Here is a 25502-nt window from a genome sequence, read left to right on the forward strand (position 1 = left end):
GAGGTTTGGGAAACTTTGCCCCTCCTGGTAGGAATGTATATCCCATACGTCACTAGCTCATGGACTCTTGCTAATTACATGAAAGAAAACAACCTCATGATCAAAGATAGATATTATTCATTTGAGTCTGAGAATTCTCTCTCAGGTGATCCCGAAGTATCTTCCTCTTTCAGGTAACAGGGAAGAATCATTCAGAATAGCAACTACTAAATCAATCGCCCTTTAACCGATTGAAAATAATTCCTCTAGTAATGTTTTTTTCCACGTAGGAAAACCATATAATGCATTAAATGCAGAGTAACTCCGGGTGGAGTGTGAAAGGAAATGCAGGGCACTGCATGTGGGCCATACAATTTTGTGGGAGATGCATAGATTGACCTTTGTTGTCTTGTTTTGAATGGATATAATAAATAAAAATATTTAAAAAAAAAGATTGACCTTTGTCAACAGACTACTAAACAGCAAACGCCTTAGAAGGAGTAGGTTCAGAAAAGAGTGACATTTTTTAATAAAAATTGACACCCAAAAAACGTTACTGTCTCTTTCATTTTTAAAAACAGAATTTATGCTTACCTGAAAAATTTCTCTCTCTTGTGATGTATCGAGTCCACGGATTCATCCATACTGGTGGGATATTCTCCTTCCCTACAGGAAGTGGCAGAGAGAGCACCCACAGCAGAGCTGCCTATATAGCTCCTCCCTTAACTCCACCCCCAGTCATTCGACCGAAGGCTAGGAAGAAAAAGGAGAAATTATAGGGTGCAGTGGTGACTGAAGTTTTTTAAATAAAAATATACTACCTGTCTTAAATAGACAGGGCGGGCCGTGGACTCGATACATCACAAGAGAAAGAAATTTATCAGGTAAGCATAAAATCTGTTTTCTCTTGTAAGATGTATCGAGTCCACGGATTCATCCATACTTGTTGGATACCAATACCAAAGCTTTAGGACACGGATGAAGGGAGGGACAAGACAGGTTCCTTAAACGGAAGGCACCACTGCTTGTAGAACCTTTCTCCCAAAAATAGCCTCCGAAGAAGCAAAAGAATCGAATTTGTAAAATTTGGAAAAAGTATGAAGAAGCCTCATTTTTAAAAGCCCATGTGGAAGCCACTGCTCTAGTAGAATGAGCAGTAATTCTTTCAGGAGGCTGATGGCCAGCAGTCTCATAAGCCATACGGATGATGCTTTTCAGCCAAAAAGAAAGAGGTAGCCGTAGCCTTTTGACCTCTCCGCTTACCAGAATAGACAACAAACAATGAAGATGTTTGACGAAAATCTTTGGTTGCTTGTAAGTAGAACTTCAAAGCACGAACCACATCAAGATTATGCAACAGACGTTCCTTCTTTGAAGAAGGATTAGGACACAGCGAAGGAACAACAATTTCCTGATTGATATTCCTATTATAAACAACCTTAGGAAGGAATCCTGTTTTGGTACGTAAAACCACCTTATCTGCATGGAAAATAAGATAAGGTGAGTCACACTGGAAAGCAGATAACTCAAACTCTTTGAGCCGAAGAGATAGCTACTAAAAACAAAACTTTCCGGGGGGGGGGCGGAGCAAGACTTGCAGCCGAGCAGTCGCATACTATCACAGCTCCATATAATATTCAGGATAATATATAAAATGAGCTGCTCAATTGTATTCATATTGCTACTACCTTGAGGCTAGATTTGCACAGAGTTACTTGGACCGACTGGGCTTCTAAAAGACAGCGAAGAAGTCGACTTTTGCCTCATATCAGAAAGCCTATTACGGAAGCCACTGAGAAATGGCCATTTTCCTAGCCGCGTGGCGCACTTCCAACCCCTTGCTTATTCCTCCAACCTGATCTGCTGCTTAAGGTCAGGGAGCTTTTTGATCTAGAACTACGGGATCATACACTCTACACATATATACCTGATGCCATGGAAGCGGCATGTCATACCATTGAGACACTGCTCCAGGATTTTGTGAAGGAATGCTCTACCCTGGTGGTGAATTATTTGTGCCTCCGGTTTTCCCCAAATGGGGACCAAGTGTACCTGGCGACAGATTCTGCTGATACTGCAGATGATCAGGAGGCAAAGCGGCAGTGGAGACCTCAGACATCTAACTTTCTACCTCCGGGCGCTTTGTCTGTTATAGAGCATGAGGCTGAGGTGATGGGCAAACAAGTGCGGCCTGAGAAGTACCTACCTGACAAGATGAAGGACCGGACTGAGCCATGGGAAGTATCCACTTACCGACACAGCAAAACAAGGTCGGCTTGGATGTTGCACACCCTAGTTGTGGCAGTGGATAAAGGCATAATGACTCTCCTTAACGAAGGTTTCTACCATGTGCTTGTTAATAGGGTGATATACTATGGCCGCAACCTAGGGGACGACTTTCTTTGGGAAAAAGTGCCCAGTGAATGTCCTCCGGTCTACACCCACCCAGTCAGTTGGAGTGGGGTGAGCTTCTCGGACAGAGACACATGCAGCCACAATTTGAACAAGCTGCCGTTAAATTGACTCCTGTTAGAAATGTTTCTAAAATACTATTAACAATTGAGTAGCTCTATTTGTGTAATTTTTTTTTAATTTTTATTCTTTACCATGTCTATAAGGTGTAATCTTTTGGGGCAGTTGCATATTTGCTGATGTGGATTCATTGCTAGAGGTTGCATGAGATCGTTACAGGGTTTATACCCATTATATGTCCTAGAGGTACTTGTTTATATATTGTATTTTGCCTCCCTGCCTAGATGTGATAATGGGACCTATTTGAAATTTTACACTATGCTGCTACACTGATGGTATATATGGGTAAGAGAAAAATAATTGCCCCACTTCTTCTATGTTTAATATATTATGTGTGTTGTTGAGACAATAGGCTCGGTGATTGCTCGTTTTGTTTTGTCGCCTACGGCCGAGGCGACAAAACATAAAATTCTCAAGTCCAACTTAGAGTAATTAGCATCTAAAGCAATTCAATTTACTAATTTGAGAACACATAGTTTAGAAATTGGTATTTTGTCCAATTATTATTATGTAGTAGTATTGGTCAATATGCACGATTAGCCTTCTACACTGACAGGAATTAAGTCTCTAATATACAAATGTTCTTTTGAAAACTTCTAGGATTGGGACTTAAACATGATACACAACCTAAAAGTACAATGCTACTGATCCCAGCTATTTTAGTCTTAAATTGATTATCAAATCAATGCCCCATACTTTACTATTTGAATACTGCAGGCTGCGTACCGCATCCCCTATGCTAGATATAGTTCTGTAGGTATTTAGCATTACTGTGTTTCCATGCTGGAACACTTCAGTTATATTCATTAGACAGAATTGAGTTTATAAGGACTCTAGTTACTATACAGCCATTATACCTGTGCTACCTGTGCCCATTATAGAGTTACTGACTTGATAAAATGCTGTCCTAAAGGAGCATACCTCTAATCTTTATGTTTGGTCTGATCCACTATGAATAGATGCAACTTATTTCTAGTCAGGTCATGGCCAAAATTTAGGTCCACATCTATTTATACCTTTTCTACACCTATATAGGATCTTTTGTTTTAAACTAAACTGCAAGATTATATTATGTCACTGTGGAAATTTTGGGTTACAGACAATTGTTACTTATGTATGTGCATGATTTCATTTTGTATATCCCTGGTACAGGTTCAGGCCCAACCCTAATATTTCTTGTTTCTAGCATGTTTCCATCTATGAACTTCGCCCCCCCCCCCCCGGGGGCTTATTCTTTAAGCAAAGGGACACAGATCCCATCTTTAACTCCCTACAAAATTCATAAGAGTGCTTTATTATAGTTAGAGCTGATAATCCCATCCCCAATACATATATACAACTATAGTCCTGTGGACTCAAAAGGGGTCCTATATGTTATATGCTTTAAAAATCTGAGGTTAGTTTTGATGCCCAATGGCCGCATAGGAGTATTACAATTTTAGAATTGATTTTGACCATTAGTTCTTTAGTACCTAGAGTATTAGAAATGTAAGCTCTCACTTCTGATTTAAATAAGGTTTGTCATGCTTAATGTATTGGCAGTGATATATATTTTCGATTATTGTCCTTACGGGTTAAGGACCTATGTTTGTGGTCATAATAGTTTGTAATGTTCTATGTCATTGATATACTCTCCCATACCCTCTAAATTGAGGTTAGCTGAGTTTATTTCTAGTGCTAGTAGATATATTCCCTTCCCCTCTATGATCGGCTACATTTATTAATAGTTCTGAGGACCCAATAAGGGCCCTATATGTTAAATATCTAAAAAACCGGAGGCCAGTTTTTATGTTTTTAGACCATAAAGGAACAACTACAATTTCAGTACAATTTTTGATTACTTATTGTTCTTGAAATGTAAGTTCTTATTAATGATTCTAAATATGGTTTGTTATGATTAATGTACTGCCAGTGATGTATGCTCTTGATAATTGCCCTTACGGGTTAAGGGCCTATGTTTGTGGTTAATATGCTTTGTAAATATACAAAAGTTAATTCCCCACAGCTGGGAAAAAGAACAAACCCCTCCGTGGTTTTACCAGTGTGGATTAGTTCTGACCTATGTCAGCTTATGGATGAGGATTCAAAGGAATTCTAAAGGTACTTACCCCCCTCTTCACGGCTTAAGACCGGGATGGTGCCTGCACTTGAAGAGCCGTGAGTATATTCACTTCGGGCGCACGCTGGTCCATATACCGTGCTTGGAGTTTCCACGCTCAACAAGCTGTCCCATCAGTCGCCGCCATCGTGACTCACCCGGCTCACAGGTCTGACGTCACCGTAAGATGCCGACTTGCGGGGGGTAAGAAGTCCCCGATGCTTCGGTTCCGAACAGCGGTCCTCGCTCATCCACCTCGTACATAACCATTAGCTTGTCACTGGGTAAATGTTAGACTGCTGGCTCCAGGGGTTCGGCTCTTATCCAGGATAATATGCTTTGTACTGTCGTATTATTTGCCTCAATAAAAAAATCTTTAAAAAAAAAAAAAAAAAAAAGCTTTCCAAGATAGAAGCTTAATATCTATGGAATGCATAGGTTCAAACGGAACCCCTTGAAGAACTTTAAGAACCAAGTTTGGGCTCCATGGCGGAGCAACAGGTTTAAATACAGGCTTGATCCTGACCAAGGCCTGACTAAATGCTTGAACGTCTGGGACATCTGCCAGACGTTTGTGTAAAAGAATAGACAAAGCAGATATTTGTCCCTTTAAGGAACTAGCTGATAATCCCTTCTCCAATCCTTCTTGGAGAAAGGACAAAATTCTAGGAATCCTAATCTTACTCCATGAGTAACCCTTGGATTCACACCAACAAAGATATTTGCGCCAAATCTTATGATATAATTTTCCTTGTGACAGGCTTTCTAGCCTGAATCAGGGTATCAATGACCGACTCAGAGAAAGCACGCTTTGATAGAATCAGGCGTTCAATCTCCAAGCAGTCAGACGCAGAGAAATTAGATGTGGATGCTTGAACGGACCTTGGATTAGAAGGTCCTGCCTCATTGGCAGAGTCCACGGTGGAACAGATGACATGTCCACCAGGTCTGCACACCAAGTCCTGCTTGATTCTGGCAACCAGACGTGGGAGGAGAGGAAACGGTGGAAATACATAAGCCAGATTGAAGGACCAGGGCACTGCTAGAGCATCTATCAGTACCGCCTGGGGATCCCGGGACCTGGACCCGTAACGCAGAAGTTTGGCGTTCTGTTGGGACGCCATCAGATCCAATTCTGGTGTGCCCCATAGCCGAGTCAGCTGGGCAAATACCTCCGGATGGAGCTCCCACTCCCCCGGATGAAAAGTCTGACTTAGGAAATCCGCCTCCCAGTTCTCTACCCCTGGGATATGGATTGCTGAGAGATGGCAAGAGTGATCCTCCGCCCATCGGATGATTTTGGTTACCTCCATCATTGCTAGAGAACTCCGTGTTCCTCCTTGATGATCGATATAGGCTACAGTCGTGATGTTGCCCGACTGAAATCTGATGAATTTGGCCGCAGCTAGCTGAGGCCACGCCTGAAGCGCATTGATATCGCTCTCAGTACTAGAATGTTTATCGGGAGGAGAGATTCCTCCCGAGACCATAAGTCCTGTGCTTTCAGAGATTTCCAGACTGCACCCCAGAACGACAGGCTGGCATCTGTCGTTACTATGAGCCACTCTGGCCTGCGGAAACATATTCCCTGAGACAGGTGGTCATGAGACAACCACCAGAGAAGAGAATCTCTGGTCTCTTGGTCCAGATGCAGTTGAGGAGATAAATCTGCATTATCCCCATTCCACTGTTTGAGCATGCATAGTTGCAGTGGTCTGAGGTGTAGGCGGGCATAAGGAACTATGTTCATTGCCGCTACCATAAGCTCCACTGATGGCCGAGGAATGGAATGAAGAGCTCGGCAAGTGATTAAAAGTTTTGATTTTCTGACCTCCGTCAGAAATATTTTCATTTCTACCGAGTCTAGCAGAGTCCCTAGGAAGGAAACTCTTGTGAGAGGGACGAGAGAACTCTTTTTTATGTTCACCTTCCACCCGTGAGATCTCAGAAAAGCCAACACGAAGTCCGTGTGAGACTTGGCTAGCTGGAAAGTCGACGCCTGAATTAAGATGTCGTCTAGATAAGGCGCCACTGCTATACCCCGCGGTCTTAGAACCGCCAAAAGGGATCCTAGCACCTTTGTGAAAATTCTGGGAGCCGTGGCCAACCTGAAGGGAAGGGCCACAAACTGGTAATGCCTGTCCAGAAAGGCGAATCTGAGGAATTGATGATGATCTCTGTGGCAACGCAGGCGCTATCAGAATCACTGAAGCTCTCTCCTGCTTGATTCTGGCAACCAGACGTGGGAGGAGAGGAAACGGTGGAAATACATAAGCCAGATTGAAGGACCAGGGCACTGCTAGAGCATCTATCAGTACTGCCTGGGGATCCCGGGACCTGGACCCGTAACGCGAAAGTTTGTCGTTCTGTCGGGACGCCATCAGATCCAATTCTGGTGTGCCCCATAGCCGAGTCAGCTGGGCAAAGACCTCCGGATGGAGCTCCCACTCCCCCGGATGAAAAGTCTGACTTAGGAAATCCGCCTCCCAGTTCTCTACCCCTGGGATATGGATTGCTGAGAGATGGCAAGTGATCCTCCGCCCATCGGATAATTTTGGTTACCTCCATCATTGCTAGAGAACTCAGTGTTCCTCCTTGATGATTGATATAGGCTACAGTCGTGATGTTGTCAGACTAAAATCTGATGAATTTGGCCGCAGCTAGCTGAGGCCACGCCTGAAGCGCATTGATATCGCTCTCAGTACTAGAATGTTTATCGGGAGGAGAGATTTCTCCCGAGACCATAAGTCCTGTGCTTTCAGAGATTTCCAGACTGCACCCCAGCCTAGCAGGCCGGCATCTGTCGTTACTATGAGCCACTCTGGCCTGCGGAAACATATTCCCTGAGACAGGTGGTCATGAGATAACCACCAGAGAAGAGAATCTCTGGTCTCTTGGTCCAGATGCAGTTGAGGAGATAAATCTGCATTATCCCCATTCCACTGTTTGAGCATGCATAGTTGCAGTGGTCTGAGGTGTAGGCGGGCATAAGGAACTATGTCCATTGCCGCTACCATAAGCTCCACTGATGGCCGAGGAATGGAATGAAGAGCTCGGCAAGTGATTAAAAGTTTTGATTTTCTGACCTCCGTCAGAAATATTTTTATTTCTACCGAGTCTATCAGAGTCCCTAGGAAGGAAACTCTTGTGAGAGGGACGAGAGAACTCTTTTTTTTATGTTCACCTTCCACCCGTGAGATCTCAGAAAAGCCAACACGAAGTCCGTGTGAGACTTGGCTAGCTGGAAAGTCGACGCCTGAATTAAGATGTCGTCTAGATAAGGCGCCACTGCTATACCCCGCGGTCTTAGAACCGCCAAAAGGGACCCTAGCACCTTTGTGAAAATTCTGGGAGCCGTGGCCAACCCGAAGGGAAGGGCCACAAACTGGTAATGCCTGTCCAGAAAGGCGAATCTGAAGAATTGATGATGATCTCTTTGAATAGGGATGTGTAGATATGCATCCTTTAAGTCCACGGTAGTCATATATTGACCCTCCTGGATCAGAGGAAGAATAGTCCGAATAGTCTCCATCTTGAAAGATGGTACTCTGAGGAATTTGTTTACAATTTTGAGATCCAAGATTGGTCTGAAAGTTCCCTCTTTTTTTGGGAACCACAAACAGATTGGAGTAAAAGCCTAGCCCATGTTCCGCTCTTGGAACTGGGCGAATCACTCCCATGGTATGTAGGTCTTCTACACAGCGTAAGAACGCCTCTCTCTTTGTCTGGTTTGCAGACAATTGAGAAATGTGAAATCTCCCCCTTGTGGGGGAGTCTTTGAAGTCCAGAAGATATCATTGGGACACAATTTCTAAAGCCCAGGAATCGAGAACATCTCTTGCCCAAGCCTGAGCACAGAGAGAGAGTCTGCCCCCTACTAGATCCTGTCCCGGATCGGGGGCTACCCCTTCATGCTGTCTTAGAGGCAGCAGCAGGCTTCTGGGCCTGTTTACCTTTGTTCCAAGCCTGGTTAGGTCTCCAGACTAACTTGGATTGGACAGAATTCCCCTCTTGCTTTGCTGCAGGGGAAGCTGAAGCGGGACCACCCTTGAAGTTCCGAAAGGAACGAAAATTATTTTGTTTGGTCCTCATCTTATTTGTTTTATCCTGAGGGAGGGCATGGCCTTTCCCTCCAGTGATGTCTGAAATATTTTTTTTCAGTGCAGGCCCGAATAGGGTCTTTCCTTTGAAAGGGATATTCAGCAGACCAGGACATAAGCTATAACGCCCTGCGTGCTAAAATGGCAAAACCTGAATTCTTTGCCGCTAATTTAGCCATTTGGAAAGCGGCATCTGTAATGAAAGAATTAGCCAACTTAAGGGCCTTAATTCTATCCATAATATCCTCTAATGGAGTCTCCACCTGGAGAGCCTCTTCTAGAGCCTCAAACCAGAAAGCAGCTGCAGTAGTTACAGGAACAATGCATGCAATAGGTTGGAGAAGAAAACCTTGATGAACAAAAATTTTCTTTAGGAGACCCTCTAATTTTTTATCCATAGGATCTTTGAAATCACAACTGTCTTCGATAGGTATAGTTGTACGCTTAGCAATAGTAGAAATAGCTCCCTCCACCTTAGGAACAGTCTGCCACGAGTCCTGTATGGTGTCAGATATGGGAAACATTTTCTTAAAAACAGGAGGGGGAGTGAACGGAATACCTGGTCTATCCCACTCCTTAGTAACAATAGTCACAATCCTCTTAAAAACTGGAAAAACATCGGTGTAAACAGGAACCTCTAAGTATCTGTCCATTTTACACAATTTCTCTTGGACCACTATAGGGTCACAATCGTCTAGAGTAGCTAATACCTCCTTGAGCAATAAGCGGAGGTGTCCAAGCTTAAATTTAAAGGCCGTCATATCAGAATCTGTCTGAGGGAGCGTCTTTCCTGAATCAGAAATCTCTCCCTCAGATAACAAATCCATTACCCCTACTTCAGAACATTGTGAGGGTATATCGGATACGGCTACTAAAGCGTCAGACGGCTCAGCATTTGTTCTTAACCCAGAGCTGTCACGCTTTCCTTGTAAACCAGGCAGTTTAGAGAAAACCTCTGAGGGTTTTATTCATAACTGTGGCCATGTCTTGTAAAGTAAATTAATTAGACGCACTAGAGGTACTTGTCGTCACTTGTGCGGGCGTTACTGGTTGTGACACTTGGGGAGAGCTAGATGCTAAACCCTCATTTCCTTCTAACTGAGAATCATCTATTGCAATATTTTTAAGTGCTAAAATATGCTGTTTATACTTTATAGACATATCAGTGCAAGTGGGACAAATTCTAAGAGGGGGTTCCACAATGGCTTCTAAACACATAGAACAAGGATTCTCCTTGGTGTCAGACATGTTAAACAGGCTAGTAATGTAACAAGCAAGCTTGGAAAACACTTTAATCAAAGTAAATAAAACTTTAAACAAAAACGGTACTGTGCCTTTAAGAGAAAAAGCTGCACAAACTCTGCAAAACAGTGTAAAAAAGCAGTAAACACAACAACATTTTTACAGTAGCATCACAAAGCCTTAGTAACTTTGCACCACTATGCAAATAAACAATTAACCGCTTAATGTAAAAACCGGATTAAAAAAACTTCAAAACCTGTAAAATAACGTTCAGCACCTTGCCACAGCTCTGCTGAGGCGCCTACCTGCCCTTTAGGAACAATTTGTGGGGGAAAAACCTCTTTACAGCCCTCAAATACAGCAGGAATCTCTGGAGAAGTAGCTGGATGCTTCTGAGGTAAATAAACTGTGCAACTGAAAATAGGCCCCTCCCACCTCACTCGAAGTTATGGGGCCTAAAAAACACCACAGAGTGTTTCTTAAACTAGCCATGTGGGTTAATAACCCTTAAACAAGCCACAATGACACCCTTAAAGTCCCTCAAAAATCGTTTTATTTGTAATTAAACCAAAACGTTTTTTCCTATCAGTGTCACCAGTAACTATGAGCCCTTTATGCAAGCTTGGATTCCTCTTTTACTGAATACAGCTTACCTTTCCCTCACGGGGATATTGCCAGCCTTTTCTAGAAATAACACAGTCTGTCTAGAAAAAAATAAACTGAACATACCTTAAAGGGACATAATACTCACATGCTAAATCACTTGAAACTGATGCAGTGTAACTGTAAAAAGCTGACAGGAAAATATCACCTGAGCATCTCTATGTAAAAAAGGAAGATATTTTACTTCACAATTTCCTCAGCTCAGCAGAGTAAGTTCTGTGTAAAAAGTTATACTCAGCTGCTCCCAGCTGCAGGTAAAAAAATTAAAAAAAATGAAGAAATGAACAGCAGCCAATCAGCATCAGCAGTGCTGAGGTCATGAACTCTTACTGTGATCTCATGAGATTTGACTTAACTCTCATGAGATTTCATAGTAAGCTTCCTTTACCTGATTGGTGAAATAATATGAGAGTGCACGATGCTAGTCCCTTCAGATGTCCCAGGACAAACACACTAAAATGCTGCTTAGAAATCCTTTACAATGGGAGGTGGCTACTGAGGAACTTTTGAGGTAAAATATCTTTCTTTTTTACATAGAGATGTTCAAGTGATATTTTCTAATCAGCTTTTTACAGCTATGCTGCATCACTTTCAAGTGTTTAAACATTTGGGTATTATGGCCCTTTAATGCAGTTTAGCCTGCAAACTGTTCCCCCAACTGAAGTTTTCCTGTACTCTTCAGCCCTTGTGAGAACAGCAGTGGATCTTAGTTACAAAATGCTAAGATCATCATCCTCCTTGCAGAAATCTTCATCCCTTTTCTGCCAGAGAGTAAATAGTACACACCGGTACCATTTAAAATAACAAACTTTTGCTTGAGAAAATAAAAACCTAACATTTTTGTCATCACACTCACTTTGCCCTTCCTAGCAGTTAAGCAGGCAAAGAGAATGACTGGGGGGTGGAGCTAAGGGAGGAGCTATATAGACAGCTCTGCTGTGGGTGCTCTCTCTGCCACTTCCTGTAGGGAAGGAGAATATCCCACAAGTATGGATGAATCCGTGGAATCAATACATCTTACAAGAGAAAAGTAATTTCTTATTTTTTGTGTGCTCTTGTTCCATCCTAAGTCACAAAGGATGAAAACATAATTTATGCTTACCTGATAAATTTCTCTTGTAGTGTATCCAGTCCACAGATCATCCATTACTTGTGGGATATTCTCCATCCCAACAGGAAGTTGAAAGAGGATCACCCACAGCAGAGCTGCTATATAGATCCTCCCCTCACTGCTATATCCAGTCATTCGACCGAAACAAGACGAGAAAGGAGAAACCATAGGGTGCAGTGGTGACTAGTTTAATTCAAATTTAGATCTGCCTTAAAAGGACAGGGCGGGCCGTGGACTGGATACACTACAAGAGAAATACATTTATCAGGTAAGCATAAATTATGTTTTCTCTTGTTAAGTGTATCCAGTCTACGGATCATCCATTACTTGTGGTATACCAATACCAAAGCTAAAGTACACGGATGATGGGAGTGACAAGGCAGGAACTTAAACGGAAGGAACCCCTGCCTGTAGAACCTTTCTCCCAAAAACAGCCTCCGAAGAAGCAAAAGTGTCAAATTTGTAAAATTTTGAAAAGGTGTGAAGTGAAGACCAAGTCGCAGCCTTGCAAATCTGTTCAACAGAGGCCTCATTTTTAAAGGCCCAGGTAAATGCCACAGCTCTAGTAGAATGAGCTGTAATCCTTTCAGGGGGCTGCTGTCCAGCAGTCTCATAGGCTAAGCGTATTATGCTCCAAAGCCAAAAGGAGAGAGAGGTTGCCGAAGCTTTTTGACCTCTCATCTGTCCAGAGTAAACGACAAACAGGGCAGATGTTTGACGAAAATCTTTAGTAGTCTGTAAGTAAAACTTCAAGGCACGGACTACGTCCAGATTATGCAAAAGACGTTCGTTCTTTGAAGAAGGATTAGGACACAATGATGGAACAACAATCTCTTGATTGATATTCCTGTTAGAAACCACCTTAGGCAAAAACCCAGGTTTGGTACGCAGAACTACCTTGTCTGAATGAAAAATCAGATAAGGAGAATCACAATGTAAGGCAGATAACTCAGAGACTCTTCAAGCCGGGGAAATAGCCATCAAAAACAGAACTTTCCAAGATAAAAGTTTAATATCAATGGAATGAAGGGGCAACAGTTTTAAACACAGGCTTAATCCCAACCAAAGCCTGACAAAATGCCTGGACGTCTGGAACTTCTGCCAGACGCTTGTGCAAAAGAATAGACAGAGCAGAGATCTGTCCTTTTAAAGAACTAGCTGATAAGCCTTTGTCCAAACCCTCTTGGAGAAAGGACAATATCCTAGGAATCCTAACCTTACTCCATGAGTAACTCTTGGATTCACACCAATAAAGATATTTACGCCATATCTTATGGTAGATTTTCCTGGTGACAGGCTTCCGTGCCTGTATTAAGGTATCAATGACTGACTCGGAGAAGCCACGCCTTGATAGAATCAAGCGTTCAATCTCCATGCAGTCAGTCTCAGAGATATTAGATTTGGATGATTGAAAGGACCTTGTATTAGAAGGTCCTGCCTCAGAGTGGCCACGCAGGCGCTATCAGAATCACCAATGCTCTCTCCTGTTTGATTTTGGCAATCAGTTGAGGGAGCAGAGGAAACGGTGGAAACACATAAGCCAGGTTGAAGAACCAAGGAGCTGCTAGAGCATCTATCAGCGTTGCTCCCGGGTCCCTGGACCTGGATCCGTAACAAGGAAGCTTGGCGTTCTGGCGAGACGCCAAGAGATCCAGTTCTGGTCTGCCCCAACGATGGACCAGTTGAGCAAACACCTCCGGATGGAGTTCCCACTCCCCCGGATGAAAAGTCTGACGACTTAGAAAATCCGTCTCCCAGTTCTCTACGCCTGGGATGTGGATCGTTGACAGGTGGCAAGAGTGAGACTCTGCCCAGCGAATTATCTTTGAGACTTCTAACATCGCTAGGGAACTCTTGGTTCCCCCTTGATGGTTGATGTAAGCCACAGTCGTGATGTTGTCCGACTGAAATCTGATGAACCTCAGTGTTGCTAACTGAGGCCAAGCTAGAAGAGCATTGAATATTGCTCTTAACTCCAGAATATTTATTGGGAGGAGTTTCTCCTCCTGAGTCCACGATCCCTGAGCCTTCAGGGAGTTCCAGACTGCGCCCCAACCTAGAAGGCTGGCATCTGTTGTTACAATCGTCCAATCTGGCCTGCGAAAGGTCATACCCTTGGACAGATGGACCCGAGAAAGCCACCAGAGAAGAGAATCTCTGGTCTTTTGATCCAGATTTAGTAGAAGGGACAAATCTGAGTAATCCCCATTCCACTGACTTTGCATGCATAATTGCAGCGGTCTGAGATGCAGGCGTGCAAATGGCACTATGTCCATTGCCGCTACCATTAAGCCGATTACTTCCATGCACTGAGCCACTGACGGGCGTGGAATGGAATGAAGGACACGGCAAGCATTTAGAAGTTTTGATAACCTGGACTCCGTCAGGTAAATTTTCATCTCTACAGAATCTATAAGAGTCCCTAGGAAGGAGACTCTTGTGAGTGGTGATAGAGAACTCTTTTCCATGTTCACTTTCCACCCATGCGACCTCAGAAAACTATCTCTGTATGAGACTTGGCAATTTGAAAGCTTGACGCCTGTATCAGGATGTCGTCTAGATATGGAGCCACCGATATGCCTCGCGGTCTTAGAACCGCCAGAAGTGAGCCCAGAACCTTTGTAAAAATTCTCGGGGCAGTGGCCAACCCGAAGGGAAGAGCTACAAATTGGTAATGCCTGTCTAGAAAGGCAAACCTTAGGAACCGATGATGATCTTTGTGAATCCGTATGTGAAGGTAGGCATCCTTTAAGTCCACTGTGGTCATGTACTGACCCCCTCTTGGATCATGGGTAGGATGGTCCGAATAGTTTCCATTTTGAATGATGGAACTTTGAGGAATTTGTTTAAGATCTTTAGATCCACGATTGGTCTGAAGGTTCCCTCTTTCTTGGGAACCACAAACAGATTTGAATAAAATCCCTGTCCTTGTTCCGTCCGCGGAACTGGATTGATCACTCTTGCACACAGCTTAGGAATGCCTCTTTCTTTATCTGGTTTGCTGATAACCTTGAAAGATGAAATCTCCCTTGTGGAGGAGAAGCTTTGAAGTCCAGAAGATATCCCTGAGATATGATCTCCAACGCCCAGGGATCCTGAACATCTCTTGCCCACGCCTGGGCGAAGAGAGAAAGTCTGCCCCCTACTAGATCCGTTTCCGGATAGGGGGCCGTTCCTTCATGCTGTCTTGGGGGCAGCAGCTGGCTTTCTGGCCTGCTTGCCCTTGTTCCAGGACTGGTTAGGTTTCCAGGCCTGTCTGGAATGAGCAACAGTTCCCTCTTGTTTTGAAGCGGAGGAAGTTGATGCTGCTCCTGCCTTGAAATTTCGAAAGGCACGAAAATTAGACTGTTTGGCCCTTGATTTGGCCCTGTCCTGAGGAAGGGTATGACCCTTGCCTCCAGTAATGTCCGCAATAATTTCCTTCAAGCCAGGCCCGAATAAGGTCTGCCCCTTGAAAGGAATGTTGAGTAACTTAGACTTTGAAGTCACGTCAGCTGACCAGGATTTAAGCCATAGCGCCCTACGCGCCTGGATGGCGAATCCGGAATTCTTAGCCGTTAGTTTAGTCAAATGAACAATGGCATCAGAAACAAATGAGTTAGCTAGCTTAAGCGTTCTAAGCTTGTCAATAATTTCATTCAATGGAGCTGTCTGGATGGCCTCTTCCAGGGCCTCAAACCAGAATGCCGCCGCAGCAGTGACAGGCGCAATGCATGCAAGGGGCTGTAAAATAAAACATTGTTGAATAAACATCTTCTTAAGGTAACCCTCCAATTTTTTATCCATTGGATCTGAAAAAGCACAACTGTCCTCAACCGGGATAGTGGTACGCTTTGCTAAAGTAGAAACTGCTCCTTCCACCTTAGGGACCGTCTGCTATAAGTCCTGTGTAGTGGCGTCTATTGGAAACATTTTTCTAAATATAGGAGGTGGGGAAAAGGGCACACCGGGTCTATCCCACTCCTTGCTAATAATTTCTGTAAGCCTTTTAGGTATAGGAAAAACGTCAGTACACACCGGCACCGCATAGTATCTATCCAGCCTACACAATTTCTCTGGAATTGCAACTGTGTTACAGTCATTCAGAGCAGCTAATACCTCCCCAAGAAATACATGGAGGTTCTCAAGCTTAAATTTAAAATTAGAAATCTCTGAATCAGGTTTCCCCGAGTCAGAGATGTCACCCACAGACTGAAGCTCTCCGTCCTCATGTTCTGCATACTGTGACGCAGTATCAGACATGGCTCTAACAGCATTTGCGCGCTCTGTATCTCTCCTAACCCCAGAGCTATCGCGCTTGCCTCTTAATTCAGGCAATCTAGATAATACCTCTGACAGGGTATTATTCATGATTGCAGCCATGTCCTGCAAGGTAATCGCTATGGGCGTCCCTGATGTAATTGGCGCCATATTAGTTTGCGTCCCCTGAGCGGGAGGCGAAGGGTCTGACACGTGGGGAGAGTTAGTCGGCATAACTTCCCCCTCGACGGAACCCTCTGGTGATAATTCTTTTATAGATAAAGACTGATCTTTACTGTTTAAGGTGAAATCAATACATTTAGTACACATTCTCCTATGGGGCTCCACCATGGCTTTCAAACATAATGAACAAGTAGGTTCCTCTGTGTCAGACATGTTTAAACAGACTAGCAATGAGACTAGCAAGCTTGGAAAACACTTTAAAACAAGTTTACAAGCAAAATAAAAAACGTTACTGCGCCTTTAAGAAACACAAATTTTCCCAAATTTTGAAATAACAGTGAAAAAATGCAGTTACACTAACAAAATTTTTACAGTGTATGTAATAAGTTAGCAGAGCATTGCACCCACTTGCAAATGGATGATTAACCCCTTAATACCAAAAACGGAATAACAAATGACAAAAACGTTTTTTAAACAGTCACAACAACTGCCACAGCTCTACTGTGGCTTTTTACCTCCCTCAATACGACTTTTGAAGCCTTTTGAGCCCTTCAGAGAAGTCCTGGATCATGCAGGAAGAAGCTGGATATCTGTGTCTGTAATTTTTGCTGTGCAAAAAAAACGCTAAGATAGGCCCCTCCCACTCATATTACAACAGTGGGAAGCCTCAGGGAACTGTTTCTAGGCAAAATTCAAGCCAGCCATGTGGAAAAAACTAGGCCCCAAGAAGTTTTATCACCAAACATATGTAAAAAAAACGATTAAACATGCCAGCGAACGTTTTAAAATACACTTTTATAAGAGTATGTATCTCTATTAATAAGCCTGATACCAGTTGCTATCACTGCATTTAAGGCTTTACTTACATTACTTCGGTATCAGCAGCATTTTCTAGCAAATTCCATCCCTAGAAAAATATTTTAACTGCACATACCTTATTATAGGAAAACCTGCACGCTATTCCCCCTCTGAAGTTACCTCACTCCTCAGAATATGTGAGAACAGCAAAGGATCTTAGTTACTTCTGCTAAGATCATAGAAAACGCAGGAAGATTCTTCTTATAAATACTGCCTGAGATAAACAGTACACTCCGGTACCATTTAAAAATAACAAACTTTTGATTGAAGAAATAAACTAAGTATAAAACACCACAGTCCTCTTACGACCTCCATCTTAGTTGAGAGTTACAAGAGAATGACTGGGTATGGCAGTGAGGGGAGGAGCTATATAGCAGCTCTGCTGTGGGTGATCCTCTTGCAACTTCCTGTTGGGAAGGAGAATATCCCACAAGTAATGGATGATCCGTGGACTGGATACACTTAACAAGAGAAATAAACAATAAACAGCTGAAATTCGTTGAATAAAAATTAACAGATAAAAAAACATTACCGTCTCTTTAAATTCTAAACTGTAACTTTTTTTTTTTGGTTAGAAACATAATTTAACATAAAAACAACGGAACTGCAGAATGTATTAGAATTATTGTTCTTTTATTCCAGTTGCTGCAAAGGGGAGACTGATTGAAGGTAATTGCAACTGGTTTCATAACGGATTTGCGATCAGCAGGGACTCAGTTATTAGAGCATATGATAGAGCGCATTATGATCTGGAACATAGCTGCAATCTCTGTGACCACTATTTACAGTGTAAAGAGTCCTTCCGTTTCCGTCAACTGAGTTAAAGATTAGAGTGCGCAGCCAAAATTGGCGCCACACGTAAGTCCGCCCATCATGGGCGTCACAATATCAGGCCCTCTTCTCGATATGATACAGCCTTAACTCACTAGGTGCACAGCCCAAAATGGTGCCACACAAATCTCTGCCCATCGTGGGTGTTACAATATCAATCACCCGGTCGCCATTATCCTAACTAAGATACTTAACTTACTAGGATAATGGAGTTAATATAACAACCATTACGCCACCGGGAGCAAACGAACCAAAAACCTATCTGGGGCAAATTTGGCTACCATTTTGTATATAGTGGCTTAGCCAAAAAATATGTGACCAAAGAGTCTCCTTTACTCAGCCCAATAAAAAAGCCCCCAGAAATAAGCCACCAATCTCCTCAGCCCCAGTGCCTGCTAATAAAATGCTGTCACCTTGAATTCACTCCCTTCAATGTATAGGAGTTATATCTTATTAAATAAAGTGCCAAACTTCATCTGAGAATTTCAGACCCAGAATAAAAAGTCAGCACTTACCTTTGAATTCTGCCCGACAGCCGGGCAGCTCATCAGGATTGAGAGGTCCTCTCCCTCACATAGTCCTGTGGAAAGGAATAAAACCCGAGTCATCTTACTTAGGCTATTAACCCCTTAATGACCGAGGACGTGCAGGGTACGTCCTCAAAAAAAAGGCAGTTAATGCCTGAGAACGTACCCTGCACGTCCTCGGTTTGGAAAGCAGCTGGAAGCGATCCTGCTCGCTTCCAGCTGCTTTCCGGTTATTGCAGTGATGCCTCGATATCGAGGCATCCTGCAATAACCATTTGTAGCCATCCGGTGCAGAGAGAGCCACTCTGTGGCCCTCTCTGCACCGGACATTAACGGCTACGTTCGTTGGTGGGTGGGAGCCGGTGTGGGAGGTGGGTGGCGGCCATCGATGGCCTTTGTGATGCGGAGGGGGGCGGGATCGGGGGCGGGGAAGACCGGGGGGACGCGCACGGACGCGCGCACGTGCACGGGGAGGCAGGGCGGGCGCGTGCACGGGGAGGGAGCGGGTGGGAACCACTACGCTACAGAAATTTTTTTTGTTAGAAGTGGGGATCAAAGGGGTTAATATGTTTATTTTGGTGATCGGTTTGGCTGGTGGGGTATTGGACTGTGGGGGGGAAGCTACACTACAGAAACAAATAGTAAAAAATTAAAAAAAAAAAACATTTTTATTTGCAAACTGGGTACTGGCAGACAGCTGCCAGTACCCAAGATGGCCCCAATAAGGCAGAGGGGGAGGGTTAGGGAGCTAAGGGGGGACCCTACATAGCAGCATATTTAAATATGCTTAAAAAATTTTTTTTTTTTTTATACCTTTTATTTTAGTACTGGCAGACTTTCTGCCAGTACTTAAGATGGCGGGGACAATTGTGGGGTGGGGGAGGGAAGAGTGCTGTTTGGGAGGGATCAGGGGGTGGGATGTGTCAGGTGGGAGTCTGATCTCTACAATAAAGCTAAAATTAACCCTGCAAGCTCCCTACAAACTACCTAATTAACCCCTTCACTGCTGGCCATAATACACATGTGATGCGCAGCAGCATTTAGCGGCCTTATAATTACCAAAAAGCAACGCCAAAGCCATATATGTCTGCTATTTATGAACAAAGGGGATCCCAGAGAAGCATTTAAAACCATTTGTGCCATAATTGCACAAGCTGTTTGTAAATAATTTTAGTGAAAAACCTAAAGTTTGAAAAAGTGAACAATTTTTTTTTTATTTGATTGCTTTTGGCGGTGAAATGGTGGCATGAAATATACCAAAATGGGCCTAGATCAATACTTGGGGTTGTCTACTACACTACACTAGAGCTAAAATTAACCCTAGAAGCTCCCTACATGCTCCCTAATTAACCCATTCACTGCTGGGCATAATACACGGTTGGTGCGCAGTGGCATTTAGCAGCCTTCTAATTACCAAAAAGCAAAGCCAAAGCCATATATGTCTGCTATTTATGAACAAAGGGGATCCCAGAGAAGCATTTACAACCATTTATTCCATAATTTCATGAGTTGTTTGTAAATAATTTCAGTGAGAAACCTAAAGTTTGTGAAAAAATTTGTGAAAAAGTAAAATAATTTTTTTATTTGATCGCATTCGGCGGTGAAATGGTGGCATGAAATATACCAAAATGGGCCTAGATCAATACTTTGGGATGTCTTCTAAAAAAAAATATATACATGTCAATGGATATTCAGAGATTCCTGAAAGATATTAGTGTCCCAATGTAACTAGCGCTAATTTTGAAAAAAAGTGGTTTGGAAATGGCAAAGTGCTACTTGTATTTATGGCCCTATAACTTGCAAAAAAAGCAAAGAACATGTAAACATTGGGTATTTCTAAGCTCAGGACAAAATTTAGAAACTATTTAGCATGGGTGTTTTTTGGTGGTTGTAGATGTGTAACAGATTTTGGGGGTCAAAGTTAGAAAAAGTGTGTTTTTTTCCATTTTTTCCTCATATTTTATAATATTTTTTATAGTAAATGATAAGATATGATGAAAATAATGGTATATTTTGAAAGTCCATTTAATGGCGAGAAAAACGGTATATAATATGTGTGGGTACAGTAAATGAGTAAGAGGAAAATTACAGCTAAACACAAACACCACAAAAATGTAAAAATAGCCTTGGTCCCAAACGGACAGAAAATGGAAAAGTGCTGTGGTCATTAAGGGGTTAAAAATAGGGCAGCATCAAAGTATGGGAGGCGCAGTGAGAATTATGTCCCACAAGTTGCCATTGCTCTAAAGCCACCAAAGCTCTAATGTAGAGACTGATATGGACTACGGCTACACCCTAGAACAAAGCAGTACACTCTGGCACTACTTTAAAAATAATACACTCTTGATTGAAGAATTTAGAATGACTAGAGTGGGAGGGAAGGGAGGAGCTATTTAACAGCTCTGCTGTGGTGCTCTTTGCCTCCTCCTGCTGACCAGGAGGTGACTATCCTATTAGTAATTTAAGATGATCCGTGGACTCATCGTGTCTTAAAAAAGAAATGGCAGAGAGACCTCTACACTAAGCTCAATAACCCCTCTGACACCTATACTGACACTGTAGTGAAAGTACACTAAAGCCCTAAGCCCCAGACTGTAGTCCAAGTAACCCCCTGGCAGCTTCTGTAAGAGAACCTTATGAGGGCTTAGAAATTATCATATGAGCCTTCCTAGGTTTAGCTTTCAACTAAGAAAACCAAAAGAACAAAGATTTATTGGATGATAAAAGTAAATTGGAAAGTTGTTTAAAATGAAATGCCCTATCTGAATCATGAAAGTTTAATTTTGACTAGACTGTCCCTTTAACAATTCATCTCTAAACTTCTCTACAATTGAAGGGATAAGTGCTGTTGTATGTATCCTGTCCAGCTTTTTGTTGTAATTGTAAATAAATACATACAAATAGCTTCTGGGCTGTGTGTGCGCTGTAGGAAGACACTTACCTCCACCGGCTTACTAGGCATGTAGCTGTAGCAGTAGACAGCCCATCCAGTGCAGAAGATATCTGTAGTAAATACCTGTATCTCTCAGGGGGAGGCTAAGGACAAGTCCCTGCAACGCCAGTTATGGCTGAAGTCCCATAGTGAAATACTGTGCACATAACAGGCTATTCCTATGTCCCTGTGTCATACAGCCGTTGTGAAGATTCTCTTTTTTTTTCTCTTCTTTGTGAATGATAATTCCCAGGGATTATGGGTCTCACATTTATCTGAGCTATCAAATATAAATCCATAAGCAAGTAGCTGGAATACCTCTATACTCAACCAGTCTCCTGTGAGGTCAAGAACAAACTGAATAAAGATGGGAGACAGGAGGGAAATATATCCAATATGTTAGGGAGGACTATGGACCATCATAATTTTACAAAAGAAATCAGTGTGTATACTTACGTACAAGCATGGCTGACCCAAGTACTTTAAAACACCTAAATATTAGACACTATTTTAAAAACGAATGAAAATGCGAACAATGGTGTTTTGCAGTACAGATTCCAAAGATTATATGTAGAAAAAAAACAGCAAGGTAAATTACACTTGCTTTAGTTGTATATCCTATAATCAGATGGTAAAAAGATTGCATCAAAAGGAAGAGCCAGATAGAAAATAAAAAGCTGGAAGATTCAGAGATTTTGGTCAATGAGATGAATCACTTTATATAATTGTACATACTACACTGTCATGGTTTTATAAATACACAGCATATGTAACCACTGTTCTAAGAGAATGTAAAGTAATATTTCTTTTTTCAAACCTGTAAGTTTTCCCTTCTTTTCCAATATCTCCTGAGGCCAAGATAGGGTACGGCACAACAAGCACGGGGGGCCCAGGTGGGTTCTCTGCCTTTATTTTCTTGCGACCCCTTTCAGGTTTTGTGGGTCCCAGCAAGCTGTGTCCCTGGATGGTCTTTATGGAATCCAACATGGGGGAATTTGTGATCCCTGAGATGAGGGTGGGAGAGGAGGCTATGAGCCGGGTCTGACTGTTGGAGGTTGGAGTAGAGGGATTACCGCTGCTAGTGCCAGTGCTGGATTCAGAAACGTTGACATTCGTGCGAGATGTCAGACCCAGCCCTGAAAAGCAAGCAGAAATGCCAGCTAAGCCTCGATGGGGAAACAAAAAAACAGGTTAAATTGTCAGTAGGGACCATAATAAGATTCCTAAATTTACACTAGAGTATGCAAAGATAAAACATTATACAATCCATCCATGACTAACACTAACAATACCAAAATAATGTTCCAGTACTGTTTGTTTAAAAAAGGGATCAACAAATCTGTTATAAAAAAAATGTAGGAGCCAATAAGAATATTTAAGAGCAAGACAGTGGTATTTCTATATAAATATATGGAGAATAACACAAAAAGTTAGGAGCCATGGGTTTGTCGAGTTGCGGTTGAAAAGATGAAGAAAATTACTTTTAAAGAAATGTGAAATATATGTTTTCAGGGACAACATGTCTGTCAAAGACTTAAATCAGTACTACAAATAACAAAACACGTTTGTTAGAAAAATAAATAAGTCAAAAAGATAACAAATGCACTGGATCAATTCCAGATTAAGGATACATTTGCAAAAGTAAGATGCAATACGTTCCCGTGTGATAAGCAGTACCTTTTTGTACAGTTTAAGAAAAATAAAACTGCTCAATATCTTTAGAGCAGGTAATTTCTAATAGGCCTGACAAAAATGATGCTTAATAAGTTTGAAAGATTGAGCAGTGCTGCACTGATCCCTCTTGATCACTCAAGATAAAATACTGAAATTACCTGTTACTGTACTTGTTGCAGGCCGAGCATGCAGCGCTATATCTGGCTGGGGAACTGCTTGCGGGTGCAGGCCAGGAACTTGCTGTAACTTCTGCAGCGACATGACAGACTGGCTGGTCTCAGCAGGTGATTGTGGTATAAGTAGCTGCTGGGATGGCATCGACGTTGGCGGCAAATGAGGTGGTCTAATCTTTTCTGCCATCAACTGCTCCTTGATCTTATTGATTAAGACAAGGTTATCCAACTGCACGGAGAGGAGTGGCATTAGTGGGAACTTTACATTAATAAAGATCATAACTTATGATTAGCACCCACTTCTGACAACCTCTTGTATATTAGGAAAGAGGTTGACTCTGTAGGCATAAGATGATGTTGAGCAATGCACTACATTGTGCAACGTGCAGTCTTTTTTAGATCTGTGTGAATAGCTTACATGGTGCAAAACTAGTAACCTTATCTAATGGATTAATTTTATTCATTTTGCTCTAGATAGCTCAATAAATCAATGGACGGTAGTAACTAAGCACAATTACAAATAAAATAAAAATATAATAAAAAATTAACATGAATGAGGGTCACAAATCCATGGGTAGTAGAACAAGGTGGATGGAATTACTGGGAAAAGACTAGACTTTTTTTTTTTTTTTTTTAAAAGGGCCATGATACCCAAATGTTGAAACACTTGAAAGTGATACAGCATAGCTGTAAAAAAAGAAAATTTATGCCTACCTGATAAATTTATTTCTTCTTAGACATGATGAGTCCACGGATCATCTTCATTACTTATGGGATATTCACTTCCTGGTCAGCAGGAAGAGGCAAAGAGCACCACAGCAGAACTGTTAAATAGTTCCTCCCTTCCCTCCCACTCCAGTCATTCGACCGAAGTTAGGAAGAGAAAGGAAAAGCCAAGGTGCAGAGGTGACTGAAGTTTACAATAAAAAACATCCTGTCTAAAAATGACAGGGCGGGCCGTGGACTCATCGTGTCCAAGAAGAAATAAATTTATCAGGTAAGCATACATTTTCTTTTCTTCTTAAAGACATGATGAGTCCACGGATCATCTTCATTACTTATGGGATCCAATACCCAAGCTAGAGTACACTGATGATACGGGAGGGACAAGACAGGATACCTAAATGGAAGGTACCACTGCATGAAGAACCCTTCTTCCAAAAGCCGCCTCAGCCGAGGCAAAAGTATCAAATTTGTAAAAATTTTGTAAAAGTGTAAAGAGAAGACCAAGTTGCAGCCTTGCAAATCTGTTCCACAGAAGCTTCATTTTTGAATGCCCATGAGGAAGTAACAGCCCTAGTGGAATGAGCCGTAATCCTCTCAGGAGGCTGCTGTCCAGCAGTTTCGTAAGCCAAACGTATAATACTCTTCAGCCAAAAACAAAGAGAAACAGCCGTAGCTTTTTGTTCCCTACGTTTGCCCGAAAATACCACAAACAAAGAGAAAAACTGGCGAAAGTCTTTAGTCGCCTGTAAATAAAACTTTAAAGCACGAACTACATCCAAATTGTGTAAGAGCCTCTCCTTCTTAGGAGGATTAGGACACAAGGAAGATACAACAATTTCCTGATTAATGTTCCGATCAGAAACAACCTTGGGAAGAAATCCAAATTTTGTACGTAAGACAACCTTATACGCATGAAAAATAAGGTAAGGGGGCTCACACTGTAATGCTGAAAGCTCAGACACTCTACGAGCAGAAGAAATCGCTACCAAAAATAAAACCTTCCAAGATAACAACTTGATATCTAAGGAATGCATAGGTTCAAACAGAACCTCTTGAAGAACCTTGAGAACTAAATTAAGACTCCATAGAGGAGTAACTGGCCTAAACACAGGCCTAATTCGGGTTAAGGCCTGACAAAAAGACTGAACATCAGGGACATCAGCTAGACGCTTGTGTAACAGGATAGATAATGCTGAAATTTGACCCTTTAAAGAACTTGTAGATAATCCTTTCTCCAATTCTTACTGGAGAAAAGATAAAATCCTAGGAATCCCAACTCTACTCCATGAGTAGCCCTTGGATTCACACCAATAAAGGTATTTACGCCAAATCTTGTCATAAATCTTTCTAGTGACAGGCTTACGAGCCTGAATCAAAGTGTCTATGACTGAGTCAGAAAAGCTTCGCTTGGCTAGAATCAACCGTTCAATCTCCAAGCAGTCAGCTTCAGAAAATCTAGATTTGGATGATGGAAGGGTCCCTGATTCAGGGACCCTTCCATCATCCAAATCTAGATTCTCTGAAGCTGACTGCTTGGAGATTGAATCAGAAGGTCCTTTTGAAGTGGAAGCCTCCAAGGAGGTAGAGACGACATGCATACCTGGTCTGCATACCAGATCCTGCGAGGCCAGGCC

The 25502-nt window shown here is 42.4% G+C and overlaps 1 protein-coding gene across 3 annotated transcripts in view; it reads right to left on the minus strand.

The window, feature by feature from the left end:
• Window positions 1-25502, minus strand: part of ZNF362 (zinc finger protein 362) — a 127994-nt gene that overhangs the window by 46319 nt on the left and 56173 nt on the right. For 2 of the 3 annotated variants that reach the window (XM_053690197.1, XM_053690195.1), the window contains 2 exons: window positions 23128-23371; window positions 22113-22461 (listed from right to left, as the gene is read on the minus strand). In XM_053690197.1, the coding sequence (XP_053546172.1) occupies window positions 22113-22461; window positions 23128-23329 (551 nt within the window). In that variant the 5' untranslated portion in view covers window positions 23330-23371. The remainder of the gene's footprint in view (window positions 1-22112; window positions 22462-23127; window positions 23372-25502) is intronic. The other variant, XM_053690196.1, reaches the window with a different exon arrangement.

Source organism: Bombina bombina, chromosome 8 (genome assembly GCF_027579735.1).
Source record: "Bombina bombina isolate aBomBom1 chromosome 8, aBomBom1.pri, whole genome shotgun sequence".
Lineage (NCBI taxonomy): Eukaryota > Metazoa > Chordata > Amphibia > Anura > Bombinatoridae > Bombina > Bombina bombina.